Source organism: Carassius gibelio, chromosome A3 (genome assembly GCF_023724105.1).
Source record: "Carassius gibelio isolate Cgi1373 ecotype wild population from Czech Republic chromosome A3, carGib1.2-hapl.c, whole genome shotgun sequence".
NCBI classification, from domain to species: domain Eukaryota; kingdom Metazoa; phylum Chordata; class Actinopteri; order Cypriniformes; family Cyprinidae; genus Carassius; species Carassius gibelio.
In genome coordinates, this window is record NC_068373.1 from 31460296 (window position 1) to 31485687 (window position 25392).

At 40.0% G+C, this 25392-nt stretch overlaps 1 protein-coding gene across 2 annotated transcripts; it reads left to right on the forward strand.

Moving 5' to 3' along the window:
• Positions 1–11245: 11245 nt before the first annotated feature.
• LOC127942490 (calcium/calmodulin-dependent protein kinase type 1D-like) lies at positions 11246–17912 on the forward strand. 2 transcript variants are annotated; one of them, XM_052538215.1, is made up of 10 exons: positions 11246–11883; positions 12336–12473; positions 13795–13861; positions 13981–14084; positions 14726–14809; positions 15455–15516; positions 15642–15728; positions 15841–15895; positions 16450–16638; positions 16767–17912. In XM_052538215.1, exons 2-10 carry the CDS (start codon positions 12348–12350, stop codon positions 17661–17663), a joined length of 1671 nt encoding a protein of 556 aa, XP_052394175.1. In that variant the 5' UTR covers positions 11246–11883; positions 12336–12347; the 3' UTR covers positions 17664–17912. The 2 variants fall into 2 exon arrangements, with proteins under 2 accessions (XP_052394175.1, XP_052394171.1); XM_052538211.1 differs by lacking the exon at positions 11246–11883 and having other exon boundaries at positions 11912–12473.
• The last annotated feature ends 7480 nt before the right edge of the window (positions 17913–25392 follow it).

The window sequence follows — 25392 nt, forward strand, 5'->3', positions numbered from 1 at the left end:
TCCCTGTGTTTTAAGTTCAGTATGGCTGTCGGATGTCTGACTTGACTCAATTTATTTTGCCCCGCCCCCAAACATACGATTCGTCTATCAGTCGAATATCAGCAAGGTTCGAAAATTCCGATTCGACTATGAAAATCCTTAGTCTGGGACACCCCAATAACAATACAGGTCATTATCATTAGCTCTGATAAGGTTGTGTGTAAAGCTCCTTTTTTAAATAAAACCATGTAGCTATTAAGATAAAGACATAAGAAAGTAACTTCTTATTGCATAATAAAAGTGGTGCATGCATGGATGGATGTAGAATATTAATAAAAAAGAAAAAAAAAAACTAAACTGAAAAAAAAAAAACCTTTAGCATTAGAAACACTGTTTAAATATCAGAATCAGACTCAGAATTACTTTATTGAACTACACTGGAAAATTCTTTGTTAAAAGTTGCAACGGAAAGTAGGTCAGTCTCGAAACCTCATGAAAAGTGCATGCCATGGTTCGTACAAAGTTGCTTTTATCTTCATTAAAATTTGTGGGGGAACTGTCAGGTATTGGTAAGGGAGGAACTCAGGTGCAGACAGGGATTCTCAACACAAAGGGTTTATTAAATACAAAAAGGGGAAAACAAAACCCACGAGGGGGAAAACAACAGCTAGGGCAGGAACTAAACAACTTAACAGGGCAGGATTGATAAGACAAACAAACTCTTGACACTAACTACAAACACTCACGGTAATACAAGGACTTCAGAGGGTACAGCACAATCTCACACACGATCACAAGTAGAACACATCTGAGAAACACAATGAACCGACGCAGGACAGAGCACACTAGGAGATCTAAATAGGGGGAACAATTAAGACACGACAGGTGTTACAGATAGGACAATCAAGACACGACTAGGTTAACAAGGGGGGCGGGGCAAGGGAACGAGACAACACAAGCACATGGCCCAAAGACAAGGCCATGCGCTTGTACACAAAACAAGGGTCTGTCATGATCCTGCCTCAAGACTAGGAAAAATCAAGGACACGAGGGCAGGATCATGACAGAACCCCTCCCTTAAGGAGCGGCTTCCAGACGCTCCTCAAGGGAACATCAAACACGGGACATGACTGACATGACAGACTGGGACACAGACACAAACCAACAAGACATGACTAATAATAACAAAGGCAAACATGAAAACACAATGGCAGGGTTAGGGTGACATAACAAAAAAAACAAACAGGGAAGGGGAGGGGGCGGGACCACAAAGTTCATGGGGGACAGACCAGGGCGGGGGGGTGGGGTAGGAATCTTAGGAGGACAGGACAAAGGCTGACGACGGGGGGTACGGGCAGGTCTGGGTGGTGAGGGACGGGGAGGGGTCTCGGGACAACTGACAGGGGACATGACAGGACCAGACAAGGGACGCGGGACAACACTTACGGGACGCGGGGAGACGACATCTACTGGACACGGGGGGACCACAGGACACGGGGCCACATCAACAGGACACGGGGAGACCACGGCTGGACACGGGGAGACAACATCTACGGGACACGGGGGGACAACATCTACTGGACACGGGGGGACAACATCTACTGGACACGGGGGGACAACATCTACTGGACACGGGGGGACAACATCTACTGGACACGGGGGGACAACATCTACTGGACACGGGGGGACAACATCTACTGGACACGGGGGGACAACATCTACTGGACACGGGGGGACAACATCTACTGGACACGGGGGGACAACATCTACTGGACACGGGGGGACCACAGGACACGGGGGGACATTAACGGGACACGGGGCCACATCAACAGGACACGGGGCCACATCAACAGGACACGGGGCCACATCAACAGGACACGGGGCCACATCAACAGGACACGGGGAGACAACGGCTGGACATTTGGGACTTCTGGGGACAGGGTCAGGGGACAAGACAGGACTGACGGGGATTTCTAAAATTTGGACAAGACGGGACAAATAATCAGAAAATGCTTTAGCAGCTAGGACAATTGGCATCTCCTTATGAGATGAAACCGACTGTACAAGAGTCTTTGCTGCAGAGTCGGCCGCGGCTCTCTCCTCCGCTCTCACGACTGCCGACTTGCATACAGCTTTCTTTCCCGGCTCGGGCACGCTAGCGCTCACCGCTGCTGGCTCGGGCACGCTCACTGCTGCTGGCTCGGGCACGCCAGCGCTCTCCGCTGCTGGCTCGGGCACGCCCACCGCTGCTGGCTCGGGCACGCCCACCGCTGCTGGCTCGGGCACGCCCACCGCTGCTGGCTCGGGCACGCCCACCGCTGCTGGCTCGGGCACGCCAGCTCTCTCCGCTGCTGGCACGGGCACGCCAGCGCTCACCGCTGCTGGCACGGGCACGCCAGCGCTCACCGCTGCTGGCACGGGCACGCCAGCTCGCTCCGCTGCTGGCACGGGCACGCCAGCGCTCTCCGCTGCTGGCACGGGCACGCCAGCTCGCTCCGCTGCTGGCAAGGGCACGCCAGCGCTCACCGCTGCTGGCACGGGCACGCTCACCGCTGCTGACTCGGGAGGAGACAGGGTCACAGGACCGGCAGGCCCCTTCTTCTTCCTCTTCCTCCTCGGGCGCGGTGCAGAGGCTACAGCTGGGTCAGAGGCGGGTTGGGGGAGTTTGGTCTCGGACAGGGCAGACTCGGACGCCGAAGACTCTGAAGCCGACTCCCATGAAAACCGTCTCCCTCGTTTCATGGGGAGACTGCTGGCTGAGGAGGGCACCTCAGGACTCTGGGAGGGGCTTGCCTGACCCCCCAGGGTTGCCACGGCCAGGACACGACCCTCCGGGATCGCCGGCAGCTGGGTAGGTGGGGACCTCTGGGGCTCCTCCTCTCGCCCGCTCACTCCGGAACGACCTCCCCTGGTCCCCCGGAACACCACAAGGCGAGAGCCCTCAAAACAATCTTGCTGGCTGGCTGATGCCATCCAGCATTGCCTCCTGTCTGCTGAGTTCCTTGGTGGTCGGTTCATTCTGTCAGGTATTGGTAAGGGAGGAACTCAGGTGCAGACAGGGATTCTCAACACAAAGGGTTTATTAAATACAAAAAGGGGAAAACAAAACCCACGAGGGGGAAAACAACAGCTAGGGCAGGAACTAAACAACTTAACAGGGCAGGATTGATAAGACAAACAAACTCTTGACACTAACTACAAACACTCACGGTAATACAAGGACTTCAGAGGGTACAGCACAATCTCACACACGATCACAAGTAGAACACATCTGAGAAACACAATGAACCGACGCAGGACAGAGCACACTAGGAGATCTAAATAGGGGGAACAATTAAGACACGACAGGTGTTACAGATAGGACAATCAAGACACGACTAGGTTAACAAGGGGGGCGGGGCAAGGGAACGAGACAACACAAGCACATGGCCCAAAGACAAGGCCATGCGCTTGTACACAAAACAAGGGTCTGTCATGATCCTGCCTCAAGACTAGGAAAAATCAAGGACACGAGGGCAGGATCATGACAGGAACGTTCCTCTCATCATAAAGAACACATTTCTGTTTGTGTCATTTTTGTGCTCAGGCCCTAATAATGACTACTGGTTAGGTTGCAACCCTCTACACATACCTTGGCAATTGAATCTCCATTGGCTAGTAAATATTTTTGTTTACACACCAGATATATATATATATATATATATATATATATATATATATATATATATATATATATATATATATATATATATGTATGACAGGAAAATTCAACAAAGCATATTGTTTAAATGTAGCGAAGTCAATTCATTCACTCTCTATCTCTCTCGGTCTCTGTGTGTGTGTGAGAGAGAAAGCGACGGCGATTTGTGCACCTTCACAATAGAGTTTACAGTACTTCAAATACAGGTGTGCTGCATATCCATTGAGATGAACTGAGAAATATCACAGATCACTTGATGGAGAGTGAAACTCTGAAGCCCTCAGTCAGAGTCAGAGTGTTTTAGAATGAAAATATATCTGTGCTATACTTAGCCTCCAACTCACACACTGGTGAGTAAAATCTGAGAATGTATTAGCCATTGGCTAATATTTTACATCATTTATTTGCCAGAATGAAGATTTAGTCGCATATGCGAGTGAGGTACTCACAATGTAGAGGGTTGGGTTGACAAGAAATGGATATCTGTCTCTTCATTTCTGTCACTAGCGCGCAAGTACAAGGCAACACTGTGTGCATGTAATACTCATGGGAGTTGTAGTGTCATAGTGTCACACTGCAATATTGCTTATTTCAGATGCCTTTTAAAAACACTACAATTATTCAACCCGCCAAAGTGGCTAGTTGGAGTCACTGTTTTACCTGCCATGAGCAAAATCCACCTGCATTTGGCGGGTTCGTGGGGGTTAATGTCAAGCCCTGTACCCATGTAATTGGCCATAACTGTCATATTATTGTAATTATTATAAATAATATGATTTTCTCCTGTTTTGGCTCATAGACTCACATCTGCAAGAAGGTTTGCACTCCAGATGTGGAGGTTATGAGAGTTTTAGAGCCTTGGCACTGGCTACACTCCTGGACCCAAGATAAAAAAAATGTGGCATTTTGAAATCCTGCCAAAGCCGAGGATGCTAAAAAGCACTTCACACTTGAGTTTGCTTCACTGATGCATTCAAACACAACTCCTGGTGAGCAGTTTCAGTCTATGTTATGTTATGTGATCTGATTAATATAATATATACTTCATGTATTCCATCAGTTTAGGATTTTTTACTAATTGCCATTTTCATTTTTATCCAGAGCCACAAATGTCAACATCAGGCCCATCATCAACATCAACACCAGTAGAAACACAGGGCAGTTTATGGGAACTTTTTGATAATTGTATCCATGAAACCCAGATGATACAGAATGCTACAGCTGATACCCCATTGGAAGTGAAAAAATATCTAAAAAAAGTGAGACATTGTGGATTGATTTATTTTATTAATATTAATTTTTCATGACCAAAATAACATTATGCACAGTGAGAAGCCAACAGGTTACAAGCTTCACATATTAGAAAAATACAATAATAATAAAAAAAAAAAAAAAAAAAAAAAATTTAATGGGTGGTTGTCAAGGTTGTTTCAGATCAACACCTGCAAGTGACCACTAGGTGTCACCGGGAAAGAGACACCATGGGCTAAACAATACTCGGCAGTTAGAAAGTGATCTGAGTGAGTGTTGTATAGTGAATGTGTGATTGGTTTCAGCTGTGTATGTGTAATCGGTGCAATGGATGATGGGAACTGTAGTCCGGGTGCAGGGAACCAGATGCTGAATGGCACCGATGGTGTGGATACACTCATAGAAAACAATGTGTTTGAATTTTAAAGGATCCCAAATGTAAGTAGACTACTATAATACGCAATATGTTGTAGTCATAGATGCGTGGGTAGTGCTATATCATTGGTTCACATTTTTGTGAATGAACCGTACCGGTGATCAGCTGATGGTAGTAATCTAATCAGCTGGCACTCGTTGTGTTTGTTGGGAAGTTCCGCATCGAGTGTTAAGTCAATGAATTGATTGTTAGTTTAGTATTTTGAACACTAAAATTTTAATTTTTGGGTTGTGGAAGAAATTGGGAATATTTGCGCAGATTAGACCAATTTGACCAACCATATTTTGTTTGTTTAGTTTGAGTAGGGAAGTGTGTTTGTAGGGCTACTTATATTGCAGGATGGCATTTTATGGAGCCTGATTTATCCCCAATTAGTGCGCTTCGGCGTGGGTTTAGATTGCTGGTCACTGAAGTCCGAACGAGGGCACCGCCGTGGAGAACAGGCTGAATTGACTTATGTCGGGATAGTGCGATTCCATCGGTATTGGTGAGTAAATTAGCCTGGTTCTTGGACTTAGTGTGAAGATGGATCAGAATAGTAGGGGTAGATGTTTAGGGGGAACTCCGTTGTTGTCCTGTATCGTGAGCTGCATTCCGCTCAATACGATTTAATTTGGGTGGTGGGAATTCTGTAATAACCCGAAAGACGTTGAGATATATGCCTAGTTTTCGTTGGTTTGGTTAGATGTATTGCTGCTGGGTGTTTACTTGTAGACAATGCCTGGTTTAATTGTTGAGTGATGACTTGTAAATTTTGGTGTAATAATGGATACACTTGAGGCGTTTTTGGCTGCTCCTTCAGTGGTCTTGCTTGCGGCGTTGAATATTAAACCATTGCATGGTGTGGTCAAGCACTATAAAATTGATGTAACATTGCCGAGGGGAGCTAAAAAGCATGAGCTGCTTGATTTCATTTGTGCGTGTTTGGATGATAAGAACGTATTACCTGACGAGAAATTGCCGAATCGTTGTAGTCAGGGGGCATCGGGTTCAGATAGTGAGCTTACTTTCGATAGTGAGTCGACTCCGAGATTGATGTTAGGCCCACAGCAAAAATCCAGTGTATTAACATTTGAACAGCAAGGCGAATTGTTTAAACTTCAACATGATTTGCAAGTGAAACAAAAGACGTTGGAATCGGAACAAGAATTTGCAAGAAAAAAATTAGATGATGAATTAACTCAAAAAAGACTGGATAACGAATTGGATGGTAAAATGTTAGAAGCTGTACAGAAAGATAAAGATTGTGTGTTGGAATGGAAAAGGCTGAACATTTTAGAGCAGGAACGTGAGATTGAGCGTACTAGGCTGCAATTAGTAGCTGAGGACAAACTTGGCAAGTCGCAGCAGTCTGGCCTGGCCGGTATGATCAAGTTTCTGCCTAAGTTTAATGAGCATGATCCAGATGTGTTTTTCTCATTATTTGAGAATATTGCTTACCAGCAAAATTGGAGTGATGAGGATAAAATTGTATTATTATAAACCACATTAATTGGCCATGCACAGAAGGCATTTGTGGCTTTACCGTCTTCTGAAAAGGTCTATCGATGTATCAAGGCAACTGTGTTAAAGTCTTATGAGTTAATTCCCGAGGCTTATAGACAGCGTTTTCGATCATGTAAACAGTCAGATAAGCAAACCTACGCTGAGTGGGCTAGGGAATTAACCAGCTTCTTTCATCGGTGGCTTACAGCTGAAGAGGTTGTGTGATCTTATGATATTAGAACAACTTAAGAACACTTTGTCTGATCGAATAGCTACTTATATTAGCGAACATCATATAAAAACAGCAGCAGATGTTGCTGTTCTTGCTGATAATCTTTCTCTCATACACAAGACTCCAGCTCGTAACTTTAGTCCTAACAGTAATTATAAAGAACGTCGCTATATTCGTGTTAATAGGGACACAATGACAAAAGACATTGTACAGTGTCAATTGATAAGGGTTTGAGCAATGTACAATGTGATGAGATTGAATGTCCTATATCTAATACAACAGATTATGCACCGTTTGTCACGGAGGGTTTTGTGGCATTGGTTGGAGACTCACATCGCGTTCCAGTGAAAATTCTGCGTGATACGGGTGCATTAGAAAGTTTTATTTGTCAATCTGTCTTGCCTTTTTGAGTCTGATACCCAAAATTGTGTGTTAATACGGGGACGAGCCCCCATATGTCATGATTACCTGGCGCACAGTAGCAATGACATAGGGAAGACCACAAAGCTTGCTAAGCTAAATCCAAAATGATTTATTAAAACATTAAATTATACAAAGAAATCATAATTTGAATCAATAAAGGTATCTGCTGATTGGCTTCATCACTGTCCAGGTGGATGCTGCACACTGGTGGTGGATGAGGAGATACCCCCTGACTATGTAAGCGTTTTGAGTGCCTAGAAAAGCGCTATATAAATGTAATGAATTATTATTATTATTAAGTCAGTAAATGAGAAACAAAAGAAAACTAATCAAAAGTGTAGTGCAGATCAGTAAAGTGTAAACTATGTGTAATGCAACAAAGCAAAAAGGAGTATGATGGTGCTGCCACCAGCCTAGAGGCCAGAGCAAAGCAGAGATGTGCAGCCCAGAGCAGAGAGAGAACAAATGGCAGGAGATGCTTTTAAACAGTCCTGTCAATCAGCTACTGTCAGATGGACCAAAAACAGACAGCTCCCCCCTCAGATTGGGGGGAGAGAGACGGCCAACACATATTCTGCCCATGGTGGAGTGAGCACACCCAGCACAGCAAAGCCGGGCGTTACACAGCAAAGTCCTCACTAGCTACAATTGTCACAGCTGTTTGACTGCATTACTGCTCAAAGTTCTAATTTTTCAAACACATGAGTTCTCCCTCTCTCCCGCTCCAATTTTCCTGACTCCAGTTCTAAACTTTTCAGCTCTGTCAATTGCAATTTGTTTTTCCTTTAAAGGTCCCATGACATGAAATGTTCACTTTCTGAGGTTTTTTTTAACATTAATATGAGTTCCCCTAGCCTGTATATGGTCCCCAAGTTTCTAGAAATTTGAATCGGTGTAAATCAAGGTTTTGCTATCTTTCTCTGCCTTGAGAAAATGGAAGCTCAACCGGGCTAATCTTGAATCTCCTCCTTATGACGTTATAAGGAGAAAATTTACCTCCCCATTCTATGCTTTGCCCGCCCAAATATTTACATATAATTCAGTCGCAATGTCAGCACAGGCGTTTCAAACAGACTTTTATGATATGGATTCGACAGCACCGGCTCAAACAGTGAGTAACAGTGCTCATTAATGCCTGATCTGTGATCAGTGATTTCTGATGTGTAGCTAATCATTCAAGTTCACACAGACTTTCTTTCTAAATCGTTTAATACTGTTTATACATCAGTGAATCAAGCCAGTGACTAAATGATCAACTTCACATTGCTTCTCTTATTAGCATATCATGAAACAAATCTTTTATTTAAATTGTGATTTAACTATAGAGAGTGATCAAAGAACGCTCCCTTTATTTTTTTCGGAGCTGTTACACATCGCGAGTTTATCTCTTGCCTAAACTGCCGTTATAATGAATGATGCTGTAATGCTGCACAACGGAGCTCTTACTGTATTCATGGGTTTGCTGTTAGCTGTGCTGAAAGCATTTTGTGAGAGAAAACGCGTTACAATAATGAAGAGATCACTGCATTCACGCGATAAACAGACTCTGTCTACTCAATGCTCATCACTGCAGCCTTTCATGTGATGGGAATAAAATCTAAAAAATAATTATATAATCAACACTTCCACGATATGTTAATCTCGATGGCTGTAATAGCAAAAAAAAAAAATATATATATATATATATATATATATTTGAGAGGGGTTCAACATGTAATATGCATTTCGAATGCAGAGATGTCAGCCAATCACAACAGTTGGCGTTTACTTGGAGTCTCACGGCAGACATGCCCCTTTCAAACAGAGCATTCAAGCCAGAGGGCTAATATCAGGATATAAAAATGCTTTTTATTTCTACATTTTAAATAACAATACTGTATAAGTACACCTCAGGAAAAATAAAAAAAAAGCATTTAAATAAAGGAAATACTCCGTGTCATGGGACCTTTAACCTGCAGTTATTTGAGTTAAAGTTCCTTCACGTTGAGACTTCAACAAAGGAGTCTTTATGCATATCAAACTGACTAGTCTGCAAAGCCATTTTTGAAGCAGCATCACCTGAAGATTCCTTTTGATCCAATATAGATCAACTTTGTCTCATGGTTTCCTTAACACAACAACAAATACGGTTTTATCAGAATTAGCAATTTTCTTAAGTTCTGCTTTCCAACATCTATTACTGTACTTATGACGGAGACTGCAAAAAACTTCTCCAAATCAAAATCCTCCATCAAAAAACTTCCTTAAAGAGGCTCCAAAAGAGGAAGTAAGAAATACAGTAAAATACAAATAAGCAAATACACTTGGACCCATTTTATATTAAGTGGCCTTAACTACTATGTACTTACATTTTAATTAATAATTTAGTACAATGTACTTATTGTGTACATACATGTTTTTACATTGTACTTACATAAAAAAACGACGTAATAACATCTGTATTTATTTTCTGTAATTACATTTATAATTACACTGTTGACCCATTCTTTACACCTTAACCCACCCTTAAACTTACCCATACCTCCAACCCTCTCCCTAACCTTACCCCTATCCCACCTCAATAGCAGCAAAAGTGTTTTACAATACAATATGAACACAGTAAGTACATTGAACTTATTTTTTTATGTAAGTACATAGTAGTTAAGGCCACCTAATATAAAGTGGGACCATACACTTTACCCCCTGAAACACCTCCAGCCCATGGCCACTCAACTAGTTTGCACAAAAAGAACAGCAAAAAATAGTCAAAACCCACCTTTCAAACTACTAAATGCAGCCAAAGGACATACCCAAAGTAGCCATGCATCAAATACAAATCAAGCTAGGGTACAAAAACGAAGTAGAAATGCAATAAACAAAAGCATGCTACAAACAAGCAGAAGTAGCAATGCAACAACACTAAGCAAGCTACATGACACAAGTAGAATTACCTCAATCTCTTAAAGCAATCTACAAAACACAAAAGTAGAATTGCATAAATATAAAATGACAAATCATTCTAGAAAACTATAGCAGTCCACACAAAAGCATTAAGTAACAAAAGATACTACAAAAAAGTAGATCTTCAAACAAAAGGTGATTCATATCCTGGACGAGCCCCCAATTTATGTTACGACCAACATAAGAAAGCCATTCTGACAGGCAACAAACACCACAGTGGCCAGCGCAAAAAGTTTAAGTTTTGTTATACAGGTAAAATTAATATAAAAAATAGAAAAACAGCCACAACTGTATAACAAACGAATCCTAAATAAGAACTGGTGAGTTAATTAATTTAAACTACCACTAACCCAAGAGTCAAGAAAACTTCCTATCTCCCGAGGAAGAAATCAAACACAGCGAAAGTTTTCCTAGTCAGCTCAATTACCCATGCTTTCTATGTACTCTGTGTTAACTTAACAGGCAATCACCATCCTTAAACAAAAGAGAATGTGAAACAAGACTAAACGCAAACACAAAACAGAGTTCCCAGGGCAAGCCGCCACTGAAGTGCCAACAGCTCTTAAATAGATAGAGGCTTCAGGTGTTTGTTATGGTCTCCGCCAACATCCAATTAGCAGCTGCACTCAGGAAAGGAAAACAAAAGAGAAAGAGCAGGGGCTCGTAACATTACGTGACTTATATTTCAAATAATTTAAAATTGATCATCCGAGTCTAAATTGATCCAGCGGTCCATACTAAAGACATTGCAGGCCGTATACAGCAGTTTTGGTTTCTTATTAGCAAAAATAGATTGCCAGGTGTCACATCCCTTTATTGTTGGATGGATTTCTCCAGAACGTCCAGATGGCCAGTCTGCACCTGGTGGACCGTGAGTATTCTTGATTACATTGTTAACTTGTGGATGTTTGCTGAGGGAGAATCATTCAAAATAAAATTACTGCTCCGTTTATTATTTACATGCAGAGATCCAGCTGGACAGATGAAAACCTTACCTTTTTAATTTGGTTGAAACAAATAATTAGTTTTGTTGATAACGGAATTAAAAAAGAAAAAAATCTAAATGTGCTAAATGTGACTCTTAAAAGAACAGGTTTTTAAATACCTTTTGACAGAGAGGTGTTTTTAGTAAAACATTGATGGCATTTAATCAATTATTATTTTATTTAACAGATATTTTATACTAAATTAGTTTTAAAAAGCATGCTGTTATACAACATGTGATTTGTTTGAAAACCATAAACCATAATGTTTTCGCCCCTCCCAAATATCCGTCAAAGTGAAACTGAACTACTGCATTTAAAGACGTTCTGCACCATGAAAAAATACAGTTCTTCTCATCGAAGCCTTAAACGAAGGAGGAAACTTTATTGAAGATAATAACCATTTCTAAAGACAGGAACACACAGGGTTTTGCTCCCAGTTTACATTTTTCAGGTAAGAAAAATCTGTCCAAAAACAGCTATTCAGATGGCTTTATTAAATCAGATTAATAAAAAAAAAATAAAAAAATAAAAACATCTGATTACAAATTGATTGTCAAGTAGACTGTGCAAAATTATTGATGATTTAACTTAAAAAGTAAGTAATCTGGTTGCCTTAAAATTTAGAGTTCAATGAAAATAAAAAATAAAATAAAATAAAAATTCTGTTAACACAACAAAAGAGTTTAATTTAATTAACAGAATCTCCAAATAGTTATTATATGAAAAACATTAATTATCTTACCTTATAGGTCAAAAGAAAACCAGTTGCAATATCAAATCATAGAAATAATTTGACGGTCTCAAAATATAATTTCTTTCGGAAATTAAAGGTAAGCACTACTCTCACCAATGATATTTCAATCGATTGCTGTACATTCCCTTCTTAAACATGGTGCTTTGCAGATATCTTCAGCAATGGGCAACAGTCAGTCAGCTCTAAAAGAACATGGCTACACTCTGGTGAAGGAAGAGGAGAATAAGATCCTGGTAAAAGATGAAGCTGGTGATCAGTTTGTCGTTAAAAAGTTGAGCACTAACCAGGTAAGTTAGAAGGTTTAATTATTATGAGAACTGAGAGTTTAATGAGGATCAAAAGATAAGTTCCTATAGTCCCCGCAGAGATATTAATACTTAAGGGGATAGCTCACCCCAAAATAAAAGTACCCCATGATTTACTAACCCTCAAGCCATCCTAGGTGTACTTGACTTTGGCCCAACTTTATATTAGGTGGCCTTAACTACTGTGAACTTACATTTAAATTCATAATTTGATACAATACACTTATTTTGTATACGTTTTTACATTGTACTTATATTTAAAAAAAAATAATAATAATAATAATACCTGCATGCAATTAATTAATGTTATTACATATTATGTTGGTAATGCTTTAGATTACAGCCAATGTATCGTGTAATTAAACAGAATATACAGTGTACCTGTTTGTAACTATAGAGTACCTCCTGTTCCTAGAGTAGTGCTGTGGGTGCACTTCAGCTTCCGTATGTGGTTTGAGACAAGAAGAATAAAATGTACTGCAACACTTTTCTTTACTACTATGCAAACCTACACCCTTGTTACGTGTAGTTACTGTGTAAGTATCATTTGTAAGTTGCTTTGGATAAAAGTGTCTGCTAAATGATTAAATTTAAATGTAAGTGTAACATCAGCGGGCTGTAATTGAAAGTCAACCCTTGTTACCCTCATGTTACGTGTAGTATCTTAGAATAGTTACACCTTACTTGTAAATCCTTTACAGTATAAATACGTTTAATTTTCCAAGTCATTACCCCCTTATCCCCCAAACATTGCATATTAATCCCTTATAGCTATGAGTAGATACTGTTGAGATACTCCATAGTTACAACTAGGTACGCTGTAAATTCTGTTTAATTACACGTTACATTGCTGGCTGTAATCTAAAGTGTTACCATTATGTTAATACAATTTTCTTACAATGCACCCATCGCATTGCTTCAGAAGGCCTATATTAACCCCCTAGAGCTGTGTTGGTACTTTTATGATGGATGGATGCACTTTTTTGGGCTTCAAAATACAGTGCCCCATTCACTCGCATTATAAAGCTTAGAAGAGCCAGGACATGATTTAATCTAACTCAGATTTTGTGCGTCTGAAAAAAATAATTAAATAAATAATATATATATATATATATATATACCTAAATGCTTGTGATTGAGTAAATGGTATGCTTTTCATTTTGGGGTGAACTACCATGCCTTTAAACAACATTAACCAGTAACTGTTATTTTCCTCTTTATTACTGTAAAGCTGCTTTGAAACAATATTTATGAATGAAGTGCTATAAATAAATGTAACTCTATGAGTTCTCTCTGTTTTTAGGACGAATCAATGTTCCTCCCAGATCTCAATCACCCACACATCGTCCAGCACAAGGAATTTATCAAAGGTTGAGAGAAAATGCTGAATTTATTCTGTTCATCTACATTAGCTGCATTCAGAGCTCAATGAATGATTAAATATTAGTGTGTTTTTAAATAATTTTAAAGTGTATTGAATCTGTTTCAGTTTCTGACTGTCTGTATCTTGTACTGGAGCACTGTAAAGGTGGAGATCTCGCTCAGAAAATCAAAAACAAAAAGAAGGAAAATGCTATGTTTTCTGAAAATGAGGTATGATGGTGGATTGATGGTGAGGCTTAACCCATTAGCACAGGCATTATATTCTTCAGAATCACTTAAAAATACAAGCAAGTGTACTTGATTAGTTTTGGATATAAAACATTTTTAGTTCTCCAGGAGCAGAGATCCATCCATACATTAGCATGATTTATTAAACTGGAGCAGCGTTGTCTGACTTCAACCCTATTGAAACACCTGAAGCAGCTAATATAGGTCATTAGGTTTACTAGAAACTACTAGACAGATATGTTGGAGCAGGCTGGAGCAAATCTCTGTGACACTCAAGAGCAGGATTGAGATAATGTGATCTATAGGATCTTTTATAGCAACACAACCCTATATAATGGCATGCATAAGTTTATCTTGAGATGTATGTCAGAGAACACCTGAACAACCAGCTTCCCACATTTAAAACAATGGTGTTTCTCATAATAAACAGTGCCTTGTGAAAGTAGTCATACCCCATATGTTGGTCACAGTTTCGTTTTTGCTCTGGTATGCACTTTCAGCAGTTAGACCTCTTATAGACAGGTGTGTGCCATTTCAAACCATTTTAACCTCTTGCCGTCAATATTAAGGATTGCATTTTTAACAAAATAAAATTGGTAAATTCATATTGTACTGAATTACAGATTCTGGACTGGATTGTGAAGATCTGCATGGCTTTAAAATATCTGCATGATCAAAAGATCCTGCATAAAAACCTGCGACCCGAGGTAAAGATTTTATTCACTTTATACACATAATCTAAATGGGATCATGGAAGCACTGGAGCTGATAATTCACCTAAAGTGCTCTAAAAATGCATCTAACTTGGCTCAATACATTTATTATTATGTGTGAATTTTAAATAATTATAGAATAATTAAGAAATTAGGATGTAAAATAATCCAATGGAAACATAAATACAACAATTCACGAACACAAAGAGGCAGTGCATTTTCAACCGAAAACCGAAAACCCTTTAATGTGTTTTGGCCGTTCATTTACACAACAGTAATGTAAGCAATAAAAATGTGAATTATCTCATGCTCATGCCTATTACATTTTTCGCAAGGTGTTTCTTGACTAAGTGACGTCGCCAACTACTGGCCTGGCAGCAGAATACAGCATTTTTGTTTTCACAGATCTGTGTGAATGGGAACTATTATAACGATGTTGTTTTCTGTTTTTAGTACATCACACTCATGTAAACATAACGTCCGTAACATTTGAGACAACAAAAATTCTGCAGTTTCAAGTTGCAAAAGTTTATCAGTGTACTGGAAATGCAAAAATCCTGAGAATGAAACCGAAAATACTTTCACTCAATATCACCATCTCCAGACTTATAACAACATACATCTGTTTTCTTCTGACAGAGTATATTCTTCACTACATTTGGAACCATCCGTCTTGGAGAGTTTGGAGTGGCCCATCAACGGTATTGTTTCATTCAAAACATAACTTTGTCAGGAACTCTTCTATGCATAATACAAAAAAATACATATAAAGTACATATGTGCTTTATGATTTGTATTCTGTAACATATTTTCCTGTTTCTATCAGATCCACTAAAGGACAAACAGCTGAAGATGTACCTTCTTCATATATTGCACCTGAGATTTTGAATGACAAACCTTATGGGGAAAAAACGTAAACAAATAAATAAATAAAAAACATCTTCAAAAATGTAATGATGACTGGCTAATATACATAATATGTTTCAAACTGAATACTAATACTATGATGTTAATAACCATCACAGAGAAATATGGAGTCTTGGATGTGTCATCTACGAGTTGTGCATGCTGAAATGTGCGGTGAGATTTTCCTTTCATCAGATTGAAAGAGTTTCAAATGGTTAAAACCATGATATTCAAATTTATTGCAGGGAATTGAATATAATGTATTAAGAAATATCAATGCAGTCTCAAAACAAAAATCGGTTAATTAGTAAACCAATTAAAGGGTTAAGTCACCAAAAAAGAAACTTCTGTCATTCCACACCTGTACCTTTATTCACCTTCAGAACTCAGATAGTTTTAATGAAATCTGAGTGATTTCCTTCCCTCTATAGAGATCCAGTGTAACTTACACAGTCAAGGTCCAGACTCCATGTGACTCCAGTGGTTTAACCTCAGTTTTTATGAAGCGATGCGAGTGCTTTGTTTGAACAATAAATAAATAAATAAATAAACACATACAAAATTATATCCAAAGCATGTTCACATGTAACCAAACACCCTGGCTGCTCTCGCTCTATCTCTGTTTGCTTTACAAATGTGTTTGCTTAATTGTTTTGTCTCAGTGGGAATACAACTTTTGGGAATACAAAGATTTTGACAACTGATTCTTATTTTTTATCCCCATTTAGTTTCCTGCAATACTCAAAGTTGAGAATGTTAAAAAGAGACTTGCATCCTCCCATGAAGCTCTTCCTAAGACCTACTCTGAGGATCTTTGTCAGCTGTTAGTAGACACACTTCAGCCCAATCCGGCGAAACGCCCGTCTGTCAGCAAGATCTTGACCAGACCTTTCATCATTAAATATCTTCTTGAAAAGGTGAGTTACCTTATTCAAATATTAATTGTTCATAGAATTTGCTTTAAAAAGTACACATTGACACAACATGGGGAAAAAACACTGAAAATGCAAAAATTTTATTTGATGAAATTTGCCTTTTTTTTCAGAACATGCAAACTATTAAGACACTTTATAGGACGCTAGAGGAACTGAGAGCCCTGGCTGATGGTTTGGAAAGAGTCCATTTCAACACAACTGTAGGCAGTCTCACAGGAGGTGTCGTAGGACTGGCTGGAGGAATCGCATCTGTAGTTGGACTTATTCTCGCTCCGTTCACACTCGGAGCGTCTCTGGTAGTAACAGGGGTGGGAATCGGTACGGCAGTAGCTGGAGGAGTAACAGCTGGTGCCAGCAACATAACAAACATGGTTAACCATAAAACAAACCGGCAAAAGATCAAAATGCTCATAAAAGAGTTCCAAGAAAAAATCACCTCCACAGTTTGCTGCATCAAAAACATCCAAATAGCTGTGGAAACTTTAGAAAGACAGTTTTCCACAAGTGATCAGTCGTCTATCAATGCACAGCCTGGGGCAAATGCTGGAGCTCGACTTGGACGAGGACTGGGAGGCATTCCAGAGCTTCTCCGTTTAATTGAAGTCGTAAATGTTGGGAAGGTAGCAGCTCAGGCTGCGAGAGCTGTTCGTGTGGCTGAAGCAGCTACTGGAGTTTTGACTGCTCTTTTTGTAGCTGTTGACATCTTCTTTGTTTTTCTCGACTCCAGAGAAATTCACAAGATTCGCCAAGATCACGCTTTAAAGGAAAGGAAAGGAAAATCAAAATCTACCAGTAACCAAGGCACTGGGTCGACTAACCAGACGTCAAATAACAGCGACACAACAAACCTGCTGCCTTCAAACACTCAACAAGCAGAAGAGCTGAAGTCTGAGACCATGAAATTTGTGACAAAAATAAAGGAGACGACAGATGAGCTTCAGAAGATTCTGGATACACTGCGAGATGCACTGCAGCCATTCTCTGAGCTGCCAAACAATGACAACTAAACTTGTTAGGAAAGTTCTCCAGACATAGGTTAATTATAGTCACAGCAAGCATTAGGTGATGAATATGTATCTATTCTGCATTTATTCTGTATAATCTGGATTTTTATGATGAACTATCTAAATTAATATTGCTGGTTTCAATAATGATTATAAACTTTTTGAGAAGCAATAAATAAGCTTGCAGCACTTCCATTTAATTACCTTAAGAATGTTTCTTAGGACCTCTTGCCTTTTTTTTTTTTTTTTCTGTATACAGTGGCTGCTTATTATAATTTTCCTTCACTTGTACAGAAATAAATATATCATAAATCCAATTATTTTTTAATAGAACTTTTATTTTAGAAAAGCCAAACCAAAAAAAAAGAAGAAACAAAAAGAAAGAAAAAGAAAACCGGACACGAAGCATTCATGAATGTACACACATTGGACTGTGAACGTCTCTGGCCAAGTAGTGATAGCTGTTGTTCTGTGGCTCAGCTGATTGTGTGACAAAATTCAAATTAATCAAATAGAATCGACCTGGGGTGCATTTCCCAGAAGCATCGTTTGCCAACTTTGGTCACAAGTTCCGTCATTACCAACGTAGTTCAACGATCCGGTGTTTCCCGAAATCACAGTTAAAACTAACAATCGCAAACTGCATCACAAACTTGTGTCGTTGGAACGATGGCTCTTTACATGTGGTTAGAGGCATAGTTTGTCATTAGTTTGCTGTGTGACGTCGTTGATAGCGCCTCACCTGGGCTGTGTTCTATCTGAGTTATCAACCCTATGACCTATTCCTCTAGAAGATTTCACCATCCAATTTGAGTGAATTAAAGGACTTAAAGTTGTGGTTTAAGTTTATTACCTAATTCGCCTTCTTTATTATTATTACAAATTCATTTTGAAACTATATAGTACTGTGGCCCTCGCGATTATTCTCCCTCCGAAGTGCCCTCTGAAAGCAATAATCATGCTGATTGGAACGCAGCCATCGTTTCATTTGTGCGAGGAAACGGTAAGTTTGTCAAGTGAATTATCTTTGTAAAAACATTCCAAAAGACATATTCTCATATAACAATCTCCTGTCTCCCAGCTGTCTCCCAGCACCCGGCTATCACCAAAAGCCATGCACCCTCTTCAGCCACCTGCAAACTGCAGAAGTGGCCCACACAAAGGTGCCATGTGTGCTTCCATCACCAGCCCAACAGGCCATAGGCTCTCTTCCTTCACCTGCATGGTTTAAAACAGCAAATAGTCATGCCATGTCAAGAACAGAGTCTCTCTCTTACTTTACCGCGATCTCACACGCTGACAAGATGACGATTTGACAATGACCATATCGCTGATTTACGGCACTTATTTGGGGTACACTGGCACAGGAAATGTATATTTGTACGCTTGATTTTCGAATACAAACTGCACCAAGATTTTCTGACTTGTTATCGGAAGCACCTCATTAGATTTTTTAAACAATTATGCAAGTAATCCTCATAGCATCTACCCTTTAGACAACCAAATTGTTCTTAGTATTACACCCTGTCAGGCACAGCAAGAGTGCTCCTGGTTGAGCCAACCTTTGCCTTTTCCGTTCAAAAAAAAAAAAAAAAACTCCTTCACTGTCTGGCCAAATACTGGCCATTCAACTTTACCTTTCCGTCTTACATTCGGAGAGGCTTTCCCGTTTTATGTCATGAGTATTTACCTCCCATCAGACGTCGGTGAGAGCCTCCCGTCTAGACCACATTACTTTTTCCTTTCAACGGTCGGCGAGGCTTACCCATTCGACGCCTTGAGTATTGAGCTCCCGTCGGATGTTGGTAAGAGTCTCACGGCTAGACAACTTTTTTCATCCTTTGGTCAAAAAAAAAAAAAAAAAAAAAGGCTTACCCATCCGATGCCATCAGTATTAAGCTCCCATGGGATGCTGGCGCGAGCCTCAAGGCCACACACCCTTACCGTTTCCTCCTACGTTCAGAGAGGCTTACCCATTCAATGCCTTGAGTATTGAGCTCCCATCGGACGCCGGCGAGAGCCTCCTGGCAACACAACTTTACCCTTTCCGTCTTCTGTCCGGAGAGGCTTACTCGTTCGATGCCTTGATTATTGAGCTTCCATCGGATGTCGGCGAGAGCCTCCCGGCTAGACAACCTTACCTTTTCCTTTCTACGGTCGGCGAGGCTTACCCGTTCGGTGCCTTGAGTATTGAGCTCCCATCAGACGTCGGCGAGAGTCTCCCAGCCACATAAACTTTACTTTTCCATGCTCCGATCGGGGAGGCTTACCCGTTTGGTGCCTTGAGTAATGAGCTCCCGTCGGACGTCGGCGAGAGTCTCACGGCCACCTAACTTTTCATTCCTGTTTGACGGGTGACGGTGCTCACTGTACGATGACAAGAGTCTCCACCTCCCGCCAAACGCTGTCCAAATCTTTTCCACCAGCCTGGTGAGGCTTACCCATTCAATGTTCTGAGTCCTGATCTCCCATCAAATACTGCGAGAGCCCGCGCAGTCGGGTTTTCCTTCTCCTGCTCCCCGTCCGGCGAGGCTTACCCGTCTGATGCCGTTGAGTATTGTGCTCATGTCAGATGTCGGCGAGAGGGCTCCCGGTTGGGTTTTCTTTACTTGCTGCCCACAAACAGGTCTTATCCATCTGATGTATTGATCTGATGTATTGATCCATCTGATGAGTATTGATCTCCCGTCGGGTGTCACAAGAGTCCTCTTTGTCGGCGGCCCAAAGCCTGTTTATCTGCTCAACTGAGAGGACCTACACCTCCATCGTACTGAGTCTTGATCTAAAGTTGGAGGCTTCACGGGTCCTCTCGGTCAGTTATCTGCCCTGGTTGCCCACTGATTATCAGGGTCTCATCAGCCAGCAGGTACGCCAACACCGTGACCTATTCCAGTCAAGGCAACTCGGGCCCTCCTGGTCGGGCTATCCAATCACGTTGCTCCTCCGCTATCGGCCGGTAGGGCTCATCCGTTTCAATGCAGTGAGGTGCTCCGGTTGTGCAACGACTCGAGCCCTACCGACTGGGCGCCCCAAATCACATATCTCTCCAAATAGATAAAGTTGCTCCCACTGGAGTACATAGACTCTTCCGACCTTCCAACCAGCTGACTTTCTAAATATCAGCCCCCGCCAGATCTCAAAGCTATTGTGGAGGGGGAGGGTCCTTAGTCTGGCGGCTGTCCTTTCTGCTGTTGCTTTTTGGGGGGTACTCTAGGTTCGAACCATTCCCGAGCTCGCAGCACCTTCCCCGGACAGCATGCTAAATATGCATTATAATACTTCAGCTAATTATATGTAAGTGTGAACTCGTGAAATGTAGTTTCATAACAAGGTTCGGAAGGAGCACGTCAGATACTTCGGGCCATTCCCGAGCTCGGAGCCCCTTCCCCGGACAGCACAGAGAAAAATTAAAACAGAAAAAAATGGAATCCAGGAAAATTAAAATGGAAAAAATGGAAAAAAAATAAAACTGATTTCATAGGGCCCTACACAACAGCACATTTTCCATGCTGCAGCATCTCAACAGAAAACATCCACTCTGCTCAGAGACCGTAGGACCTTCACCCGGGACCAGGTAAATTTAATACAGCATTAACTCAATGTGATCCATCATAAAAAAATATTGGATCAAGTTTGATCTTCTGAGTTTTCACATCCGTAGCATACACAGGACTGACATCCCAGTGAGTCCCGACACACACAAACTCACACACACACAAACACAAATACACACAAATACACACACACACACATACACACACACACACACACACACGTGATTTCTCATGTCACACATTATATCCTCACAATGCTGTTCCCACGTTCCATGTCAGGTTAGCTATGAAGTAGTGTTGTCAAAAGACCCAGTACTTCGGTACCAAGTCAGTACTAAAAAAATGACAATGTGATGGTAGCAGCTTTCTTTAAGTAGCCTATCGGTGGTACAGAGGTCCCGTTCAAACCCGGTTCTTGACGCATACATCGCTATGATTTCCGCAAAGCAATAAATGCAGTCAGAATCTCAAAATCCAGTCATGAAAATGAAACTTACATTTTAATATGGACAGTAAAGGAATTTGTCAAAGTTAGCATAAATTAATCAAATCAACTCTCTATATGGACCAGTATCTGTAAATGTTAAGCTGCAAAAGTTGGTTGAAATCCTGCATGTTCTGCGCGTCTCTGTGTGAATGAATGAATCGTTTGTTTACTCAGCCTGATCTCACAATCAAAACGTACATATTTAGACGTAAATTAAAACTGTCAAATACGTATGTGCCTTTACGTATTTACAGTGTCATTTACGTATCATCTGGACGTAATTACAGGTTCGATACCTATCGAAATTTACGTAAAAACAACCTCAAATACGTACAGATAGAACGTGTTCTCTGACCAGTCAGTTATCCATAGAAATTTGCTCATGAAGCTGCTTTTCAATGCGTATCTGATTATTATTTTTTTATATTTATGTATATTTTCCCTTTATATATATATATATATATATATATATATATATATATATATATATATATATATTTGATAAATGTAAGATCCCTATTCCCCCCCTGAATCTAAACCTACCCATTTTATACTGAATGTTAAAAGAATAAAACATAATAAAACACAATTTTAGTACAAATATAAAATTAAAACGTTATTTTGAGCCACTAACGTTAATCCTACACCTACCCCTAAACCTACCCATAACCTTTTCTTAAAACGACATAACGTTACTGTTATAAATAAACAAATAACAGACAAACAAACGTAACGTTAATCATTTATTTTTTGCAAAAATATCAAAAGTGGTACCAAATGATAATGAGTTCCAGTCGCAGTCCTTTCTGGAGGTAATAGTTTTTATAGCGTACAGAGCAGAATTTTATTTATTAATCCATGAAATTATGTATCTGTCTTCTCTCCTTGAAGGCGCATTGTACTGATTTCAAATGTCTATCAACTGAAACACGACATGTCGCAATCTGTGACGAATTATGTGAGAACCAATAAGCCTTCGATATCAGTGCCGTAAACCATGTCGTAACGTTTGTCGAGGGTGGCGCACTGGCACTATTTTCAAATTCGAATCATAACGAGCGCCGGCTTTGACTGTGACGGACACTGTTGCTGAGAATGAAGATGAAGATCGATTGATAAGGGCTGAATTTGGATATGTTCCTTGCAAACATCTGGATTCTAAAGATATGGAGTACAGCAAACAAATAAAATGGATGTGATTTGTAATTGTATGTTGTGCTTTTGTGTATCTATGGTTTGCAACATGCACATAAATGTTATTTCCTATTAAGTAGACGAGTAAACTGTTTTCAATAAATTGAATAAAAACATGTATTGATATGACAATTAAATACAACAGATTTAAATCATTAAAGCCACAATATTAATATTAATACATGGGTATTCATATACATTCACACTTTACGTTACATTATTTACGTTTTTTTACATGCTAACACGTAAGTATTTGCACGTTTTACTGCTATAAATACGTCTAAGTTGTAAGTTTTTATGTAGAACCACATTTAACGTAAAAATACACACGTATTCTCATGATATCACGTTAGTTTTCTATATAGACTGAAGCACGTGGCATCTGCCATCTCAATGAGGACATAAATACATAAACAGCATCACCAGAATTGGGGCCTGTACCATGAAGCTAGATTTGCTGGCTAGCCAGGTAAGTTTCAAGTTAGTTTGCACCAATCCTTGGTTTTAGGTACCACGTAAGTGGCTTGGGTTTTAGAGGCATTCTATTCTTTTGCGGATAATAATTTACACTCCACGGCTAACCTGCTCCGGGGAAGGTTATGTTCTGGATTAGATATCTCAAACTGAAGGTGGACCAATCAGATGTGAGAGAAGTCACACATGTCTGACACAAAGTCACTCCAGTTTATCTTGCTCCAAACTGAAGGTCACTAATGATAAAAAATTAAAAAAAGTGAGAAGTCTGGCTTTACTGATAATTACTGAGTCATTTATGATTCATATAATTATTGTGATTCATATTATTATTATTATTATTATTATTATTATTATTATTATTATTATTATTTATCTTTTACACACAAGCAATTTTAGTTTAACAGTTATTATAAATCGTTTGTTTTAAATAAATATGAATTTATACAGAGCATGTAATATAAATAAGCTGTAGTATCAAAAGATAGCACTATTTGAAAAATAAAAAAAATCTGACCTTACATGTTCGAGATAATACTTCAATTACATTAATGTTTGCCTACAAATCCACCTCTGGTTCTGCACCTCTTTACCTAAATTCATTACTTCAGACTTATGTGGCTCTAGAAGCTTGCATTCTGGAAGTGAACGTCGCATGAGGCACAAAATCCCTTTCATAGAATTTTATATTAACTGTTCCCTCCTGGTGGAATGACCTGCATAACTCAATCCTAGCAGCTGAGTTCATAGCCATCTTCAAGAAACAGCTAAAAACATTTCTTCACCGGTTGAGGAGAGAAAGATGGCTGATAGACCATGCTGGAGGATTTGCTGCTCAACATATCCTGAGCTTATTGACAAATACCTGCTCTTACTTAAACAGAAGTGTAAGTTAACAAAGAGCGCTCGCTCATTCAAGAGATTTAAATACTCTGCATATTGATAGATGCTCCCTGATGCGCGAAAATTATGCAATATTTGAAAGTTTACTGGAGTTGGTGGGATTGGACACAAAAATCACAGGAACGGCCAATAATGGTCAGAAATTCAGTGGGAGCAGGATTAAGAAAACAGTCCCTTGCAGCGCACAAATACAAAAGCACACACAATTGTTGGCAACTTTATGAAGTAAAAGCTGAATCCCCGACATTTTGGGCAATTCAAAAATCCCAGCTGGAGGCATTTTTTCTGTTTCGCCGATTTTGGAGATGATCAGCTCCGCGCGATCAGCAGGAGCTCAGTCCTCAGTCTTTCTCACATTTGCTGCTGGCTCTGATGTCTCTTTAGTGGTTAAACATAAAATATAAATTGTTTTGTGTAAATCTAGCAGGTTATCTTTGGTCTTCATTCAACTGATCTATATGTTAAAATGAAAATAAAAAGGAAATTTATATAATATTTTACTTTTATTGTAATGTATGCTGTATATATGGCCTACACATTTCCCTGAACGAAGTACATTTCTGCGGCTATTATTATGTTTAAATGAAAACGAAAGGATGCAGTGGTATTCGATATCATAGGCTATATTGTCTTATTGTAAATATACAGTGAGGAAAATTGCAGTAGCCAAGACGAGCTGAATGATGTTATCAAGTATGCTGCTGTTTACAGATTTACAGGATTTGCGTCGTTTCGTCCGTGGGACATCACACTCCCAAGTCGAACTCGCAAGATCTGAACTACCGAGGATACAAGTCCAAAATTTGCGTCACCAGTCTATTTGCTTAATCTTCCCGGTACTTTACACCGCGGTGGAAACGCAGAAAGCAACAGGTCTGGGGGAAAATAGTTCCTAGGGAAAAAGTTCCTGGTATAGTTGTTCTGGGTAATTTAGGTGGAAACGAGGCAATAGATATCACTTCATGGATATAAAGCAAATGTGGGGGAAATTATGATTCACACTGGTGCACTTCTGAATAGAAGTATTATAGCAAACAAAGTTTAATGAATCTCACACCTAACATACAGCATTATGATAATTTAATGTTGCCAACCATTTTGTTTTGCTTGGTCAGTGCGT